We start from the raw sequence: 7,459 nt of genomic DNA, 5'->3' as shown, positions 1-7,459 counted from the left end.
TTTCCCCCCCCGTCAGCTCTTGGCCATGCGTGGAGGGGGAGGCCAGGTGAGGAGCCCAACCAGGGAAGGTGCTGTTGTTGCAGTTGGGGGGGCTCTTCCACCCTGCTCTCAGCTCATCCCTGGGACCTGCTGTGGAGGTGCCTGTCCAGCATCTTCTGAGGGGGGAGCAAAGCGGTGGCGTTGTTGTCCGTGTACCAACAACAGTCCCCTTCCTTGGTGAAGGGGGGCAGCTGTGAGGCTCCCTCCTACCCGCCCGCCTGCCTTCCAGGGCAGGTCCCCGTGATGCCGCCTGCCTGCGTAGCTATGGAAATCAGCTTGCTTCCCAGCTTTTTTCCCAGGCTGGCTCTGCGGGGCTGGAGGAGGAGGAGGAGGAGGAGGAGGGAGGGGCTGCACAGCAGCAGCGGGCCGGAAGCCATCGCCAAGAAATTGGCCAGCCAGTTTCTCTGCCCAGGACACAGAATGCACTTCTGCTCTTCAGCAGTCAGAGGGACATTATGTGGCAACGCGCACGGCGAGCTTTCCTCCCCTTTGGATGTAAATGAGGTTGTTTGGTGGGCTGCTGAAGAGGAGAGGAGACTTGAAAACCAAACCCCGGATTCTCGCCTTTTTTCAGCCAAACGACTTCCCTTTAGACTTTTCCTCTTTGGGGGTTTGCGTGTGTGCGCGTGCGCCTATCCATTATTGTCCCGCTGGAGCATCATCGCAAGACGCACAGAATCCAGCCGTGAATCACTGCCAATAACTGCTTTGGCCTGACGCTTAGCTTCCACAGGACATTGGCACCTAGTTGAGGAGGAAGGGAGGCTGCACAAAAGGTTTGCTCTCAAATAGGGCTTGGGTAAGGAAGGGAAAAAAACAAACGCCCGGTTCTTAAGCGTTTCGCCAATCCTGAACCTCCTGCGAAACCCATCCGGGAGAACCTCAAGAGGATATTCTGTTCTGTTGTCTTTTTTTTTTTGCTTGTGCAAAGCCTCACCAGACGGCTCCGAAGATGGGCCGATAACCAGGAGGAGGACTGCAGCCTGCAATCCAGAAGCCCTGCTCTCAAATATTAACACCGCTGCTTTGAGAAGCAGGCCCGGCAGGCAAGTTGCTTTGCTTGCCGAGGCAGGAAGGCCGAGAAGCCCCCATCCATTTCAGATGCATCAGCCTCGCGCGAAGGGAAACCTGGCAGAGCGAAGGCTGTGACGGTGCTGCGCCGTTCTGGCTTGAAGGGAAGCGACTCCTTCCTGACCAGGCCTGGGGGCTCCGACTGTCTCTCTCTCTCTCCCGACTGCAAAGATGTGCATCTGGCACGCCGGGCTACGTTTTGGCCAGAGACCCAATTGGAATCGCCGCACCAAGAACAGTGCTTGCATTGCTGAGAGAAGAGCAGGTGGCTTTGGTCAGACTCAAGTGTCCCCCACCCTTGTCACCACGCCTGTGGCCCAAGAGTGAGCTGCAGGGACTTAAGAGTGCCTAAACATCAGGCCGAGCCTTAAGCAAACGCTTTTTTTAAAAAAAAACAAATTTATTCCACTTTCTTCCTGAACAGCGGAGCCTGCACTGAGAGGTCAGCAACAAACAGAACAGCAAGAGGGCAATCAGTAAGAAACCCAAGGTTCATGTGATTGTGCCACAAGCGAGTGCAAACATAATCAACCCTGTTGCAGAGGAAGACTACGTGGTTCCTACACAGGTAGTCCTCAGCTTAAAACCACAATTTATGTTGCTAACTGAAACATTTGCCCAGTGAGTTTCGCCCCCATTTTGCAACCTTTCTCGCTATAGTTGTCCAGCGAGCCACTTTTGCAACTGTTCAGTGGGTAACACGGCTCTTTTAAGCGAATTTGGCTTCCTCCACCGATTTGGCTTGTCGGAACGTGGGAAAAAGGGGATCCACGACTCCAGGACACTGCCAACCGTCGTAAACGCGAACCAGTTGCAAAGCGTCCGAATTTGGATCGTGCGACCAATGGGATGCTGCGACGGTTGGGGGTGTGAAAAATGGTCCAGAGTCATCTTTTTTTTTCAGCGACGTAACTTTGAGCAGTCGCTAAATGACCCGCTGTGTCTGTATACGTGCACATTTAGAGAGATGTACAGTGTCTAAATTCAAAATATTTATTAACCCCCTTGCATGAAGACAGTGGGAAAAAGGGATCAAATGCGGACAGCAAAAAGGTGCGTTGAATGTTGACTTGCTTATGACAACCTCCGGAAAAGAGGTGGAAGTTTTTCGGGGGCATTGTGGCCAGAGAGAATTCAGAGCTGAAAAGCCTCCCTTTTTTCCCCCAAGCAGATCGGACCCAATTCTGCTCTTGCCTGGCAAGAGAATCCAGCACGAATCCTGCAAAAACTCTTGGGAGCCTCACCACCCCACCCCCGTATTGTCCTTTCTGCCTCCTTTTGTGCACTTTTACCACTGAGGGAAGCCAGAATTCAGCCCAAGGGGTTTCCCTGCCAGCAGATGCAAAGATTGGGGTTTTACAGGCCGTTCAGAGAATGAGGATTTCACGGAGCCAGCGCTTCCGGGATGGCAGGGCTCGGCCCTCGGGGGACCAAGCCGGCAGCCACCTGGTCCTGCCTCCAGAGGTGCTCAGCGAGCCTGTTCAAGAGATGGGCCACCTCAGCCAGGCCAGCGTATCCGTCCGAGTGCCGCTCGCCGACACTCTTGGTCCGCAAGATCGGCAAACCCCAGGTGTGGGAGAAAGCCGCCAGGTCCGATTCCGTCACATCCGTGTGGGCAAACTGGTCGAACCTGGAGACATTTGGGTCAAGGAAGCTGAACGGCCAAGCACTAAGGAAGGAACAGTCCAAGCCGAACTCGGCCTAAGCCGATTCTTCGGCTCGGGATTGGGCTACGGGAACTACGGGTGTTCCGCCCGTTTTGGGCCTTGCAACGATTGCCAAGTGTTTTAACCTAGCGTGTTTGGAAGGGCTATTTCCGTTACTTTGCAAGATCCCTTCGATCGAGGAGAGGCTGCAGGAAGAAGAAAAAGACGGGCACTGTGAAAAAGCGTCACGTTTCTGGGGGGAAAAAAGGAACAAATCTTCAAAAAGAGGCAGAAGGATACTTGGTGCCCACCACCATCCGGACCACATCCTTGGTCCCGTCTGTCACGCGAGAGATTTGCTGAGGGAGGTCGAGGAAGGAGGCGCGATCCGTGAAGGAAAACAAGAAGAGGACGGCGTCCGCTTTCTCTCGGCAGGCCTGCAGGGAAGGGAAGAAAATAATGGGAGGGCTCCCAACTCGGAAAGGGAACAGGTGTGTCCGTGTGGCCTTGTCACACACACACACACGCACCCATCCATCCCTATCCTTCCAAGAATGCTGCTGGGCCCCGAAGCTCCCCCCCCCTCCCAGCCACCTCTCCGCGGACCGACTCACGGGTAAAATGTGGTCAAACTTCCTCAGCAATGCTTCGCCGCAGTCCCAGAAGGAGAATCTGAAGAAGAGCACCCGGTTGCTCTCGCGCAGTTTGCCTGGCCAATAGACCAGGCTGGTCTGGATCCCTGGGAAAGAGCCGTTTTAGCTGGAGCTGGCCGGGGGGGATGTGACTCCCAGGAAAGCCCCCCCCCCGCCTCCTGAGAGGGTCCGGGGCTGCCACCTCGCAGAAGGAAGGGTCCCCCACTCTCTGCCCAGCCCGGGGGTGTGTGTGTGTGTGTTCCTGTGAGATGGTCTCACGAGGTCGATGGATCGTTAAGGTGCTTCCAAGTGAAAAGGCATCATGCAGAGATGCAATCATATGAAGCTTTATTTAACGATAGATTAGATAAGAAAGCTAGCATAGCATAACTGGAACAGAAGCAGAAGCAGAAGCAGAAGCAGAAACAGAACAAAGAGCAGCCCCTCGTGCAGAGGTATTTATGGGGGGTCTCGGCCCCTCCCTAACCATAAAACTCTCTCGCCAATGGGGGCTGCAGGGGTCGGGGACCCCTGACTCATCAGTGGGAGCAAAGAAGCCTCTTTGCTCCCATCTGATGACCTTTTTGGGGAACTGCCAATGGCTGGCACAAAACATCTAACACAGCGTTTCCCAACCTTAGGAACTTGAAGATGCGTGGACTTCAACTCCCAGAATTCCCCAGCCAGCATAGCTGGCTGGGGAATTCTGGGAGTTGAAGTCCACGCATCTTCAAGTTCCTAAGGTTGGGGAACGCTGATCTAACAGGTCCTCAGCTTGGCCCCTTTAAGACTGGTGGACTTCAACTCCCAGAATTCCTGGCTGAGGAATTCTGGGAGTTGAAGTCCACCAGTCTTAAAGGGGCCGAGGCTGAAGACCCCTGCTTTAGGCCAGTGGCCCCCCAACCTTTTGGGTACCAGGCATCGCTTCCACGGGGGAGAAGTTTTTCCGCGGACCCCACGGGTTGGGGACCCCTCCCCTTTGCTTTTTTGGGGGTGGGGGGCGAGGAGGGGGAAGCGGGGGGGGGGGTCACCTGTGGTCTCGTGATGCATCGGGGGCGGCTCCAGCCCGGCCAGCTTGGCCACCAGCGCCGTCTTCCCCACGCCGCTCTTGCCGGAGACGAAGACCTTGTAGGCGGCTACGTCGGCGGCCGCGGAGGGAGCCAGCACCGGCCTCTCGATCAGCCCTGCCCAGGCAGGAGGAGCCCCTTCAGAAGACCGGCCGGCCGGGCTCCCTCCACCCCGAGCCCAGGCTGAGCTGCCCGACCGAGCGACCTCACCGAAAGTCCGGCGCTGGCTCCGGCGCAGCAGCGACCCCATGTACGCTCTGCCTTCCTCCGTGCCGGCCCAGTCCCCGTCGTCCAGCACGGAGCCCGGCCGGACCGTCGTCGCCATCCCCTTCCCCCGATCCAGACGCGCTTCTGCCCCGGGTGGGCGGAGAGGCGGTGCTAGGACCCAGCGCGGACGCTTCCTTTCTCCCGGCGCATGCCCGGATCGGCCGCTGGCTTCTTCCGCCAGGCCGGCGCGGCCCCGCCCCCTTCCCCGGCATTCCCGGAAGTATCCGAGGGAGCCCGGGCTGGCTTGGAGGGGGGTCAGCTTCCCCCGGCGCCCTCCTTGGGCGGGGCTGGGCTGTCCTGCCAGGAGTGCGCAGCGGCCAACTTTTTATTATTATTATTATTATTATTATTATTATTATTATTATTATTATTATTATTATTATTAATAATAATAATAATAATAATATTAAACTATTATTATTATTACATGGTGGCTCAGTGGGTTAGGAGCTGAGCTTGTCGATCAGAAGGTCGGCAGTTTGGCGGGTCGAATCCTGAGTGCCGCGTAACAGAGTGAGCGCCTGTTACGCGTCCCAGCTTCTGCCAACCTAGCAGTTCAAAAGCACGTAAAAAGTGCAAGTAGAAAAATAGGGACCGCTCTGGTGGGAAGGTAACAGCGTTCCGTGCGCCTTTGGCATCTAGTCATGCCGGCCACGTGACCATGGAGACGTCCTCGGACAAGCGCTGGCTCTTCGGCTTTGAAACGGAGATGAGCACCGGCCCCTAGAGTCGGACACAACTAGCACGCATGTGCAGGGGAACCTTTACCTTATTATTATTATTAATTATTATTATTATTAATTATTATTCCCATTTATATCCCGCCCTTCTTCGAAGACTCAGGGCGGCTTACAATCTAAGAAGCACAAATCAAATGTGCTTAGCAACAGCCTTCAACCTTGGTTAGCTTTGCCAGAGGGTCTTCAAACTCAGCCCTTTTATGACTCATGGACTTAAATTCCCAGCATTCCTCAGCCAGGCACACTGGTTGAGGAATTCTGGGAGCTGAAGTCCATGAGTCATAAAAGGGCCGAGTTTGAAGACCCCTGGCTTTGCTGTGGCTTAACTGAGCCTGCAAATTCAGAAACATGGATCAAACATTTTGAGTGAACAAGCCCTCGTGCGGCTTTCGAAATTATTTATTTATTTTATTTATTTATTTTAATCCCATTTATATCCCGCGCTTCTCCGAAGACTCAGGGCGGCTTGCAATCTAAGAAGCACAAATCAAATGTGCTTAGCAACAGCCTTCAACCTTGGTTAGCTTTGCTGTGGCTTAAGTGAGCCTGCAAATTCAGAAACATGGATTAAACATTTTGAGCGAACAAGCCCTCGCACGGCTTTTGAAATTATTTATTTATTTATTTATTTTAATCCCATTTATATCCTGCCCTTCTCCGAAGAGTCAGGGCGGCTTACAATCTAAGAAGCACAAATCAATGTGTGTGTGTGTGTGTGTGTGTATGGGGGGGGGACTTTCAGTGTCCTGCCAAACTGCTCCTACAAGGGCCTCAAAATAGCCCTGCAATCTTGGCAGCCGCCTGGGAAGCTTCCAAGTGAAGCCTTCTCTTTGCTGGGAGGAAAAAAAAAAAGGGTGGCTGCCAGGAGCTCACCCTCTCTCACCCCCACCTTGCTGTTCGTCATGAGGCATTCCCCCCACCCCACTCGACTGACCGGAAGCAAAAACCGAGAAATGGGCAGATATATGCCCCCCCCCTTTGTCTGAAATTGCAGGAACTCGCTGAAGCCTTGGCCCTTTCAAGTGGGATGCGTTGGGCGCTGCCAATCAAGCCAGGGGTCTGCCCAACAGCCTGGCCTCACCCGGCTGGCTTCTTTCGCAGAGTGGGTCAGGTAGCTGATAGCAAATGTGTGCAGCTGTTGCACCCCCCCCCCCAAATCCTCATTTGGGGCTGTCAACTAACCCAAAGCAACGCGAGCCCTCCTGGGTCTCTAACCTACGTGTGACTCTCCATCCTGTAAAGCAGACATGTCAAACACAAGGCCCGGGGCCCGGATCCGGCCCGCGAAGTGGTTTCATGTGGCCCGCGAAGCCACCCTGGCAACAGTGAGGGAACGGCCCCCGCTGCCTTGGCCCTGGGCCAGAGACCCTCCTCCTGCCAGAGACCCTCAGATCTGTCCCACTCCTGCCCAGGCCCCCATAGGCACCCTTGCCATACCCACCCAGCCCCCTGAGGGCAACCGCAATGCTGACGCGACCCTCCATGAAATTGAGTTTGACACCCCTGCTGTAAAGGAAGCCTTGGCTGGTAGGCTGCTCTGAGCGAGAGAAGACGCAGACCCCCAGGGTGTGGGGAGCTCCTGGCGGCTTCTGCTTCTCCTGGAGATCCCCTTCAAAAACCCAACTCCCACCCCAAGGGCTAGAAGGACGCGAGGGCAGGGGGCGGCCATCCCTAAACCAGGACTGGCTTTTGGACTCTTTTATTTCAAACCTCTTGACTAGCTGCGGTGTCCCTTCCCTTTGGAACTTGCCGCTTGCCCACTGGCATCGTAACTGACCAAGGGCCTGGCCTCTTGTCCCCGGACTGCTTCGGCACACAAGGGCGGCCACTGTGACTGCCCGCCTGCCCTCAGCTCAGAGGGCACCCAGCTACGGGCAGGTCCTGCTTGGACAGGAGGTGCCTTTGAGCCCGGCATGTTTTGCAACTGCCTTTCTCTTGCTAGCAAAGGGGTTTTGGTCCTCGCGCTTGCGCTGGGAATTGGAGGAGCCTCGGTGCCA

The 7,459-nt window shown here is 55.3% G+C and overlaps 1 protein-coding gene across 2 annotated transcripts; it reads right to left on the bottom strand.

The window, feature by feature from the left end:
* Positions 1-2,089: 2,089 nt before the first annotated feature.
* CPLANE2 (ciliogenesis and planar polarity effector complex subunit 2) lies at positions 2,090-4,971 on the bottom strand. Of its 2 annotated transcripts, XM_083375598.1 has the most exons (5): positions 4,666-4,971; positions 4,420-4,572; positions 3,371-3,495; positions 3,057-3,193; positions 2,090-2,740 (listed from the first exon to the last, which is right to left on the bottom strand). In XM_083375598.1, exons 1-5 carry the CDS (start codon positions 4,778-4,780, stop codon positions 2,494-2,496), a joined length of 777 nt encoding a protein of 258 aa, XP_083231724.1. In that variant the 5' UTR covers positions 4,781-4,971; the 3' UTR covers positions 2,090-2,493. The 2 variants fall into 2 exon arrangements, with proteins under 2 accessions (XP_083231724.1, XP_083231723.1); XM_083375597.1 differs by having other exon boundaries at positions 3,057-3,495; positions 4,420-4,559; positions 4,701-4,785.
* Between the last annotated feature and the right edge of the window lie 2,488 nt (positions 4,972-7,459).

The sequence above is a fragment of the Vipera ursinii genome (assembly GCF_947247035.1).
Source record: "Vipera ursinii genome assembly, chromosome: 17".
NCBI lineage: Eukaryota > Metazoa > Chordata > Lepidosauria > Squamata > Viperidae > Vipera > Vipera ursinii.
This window is presented reverse-complemented; position numbering and strand designations above follow the sequence as displayed.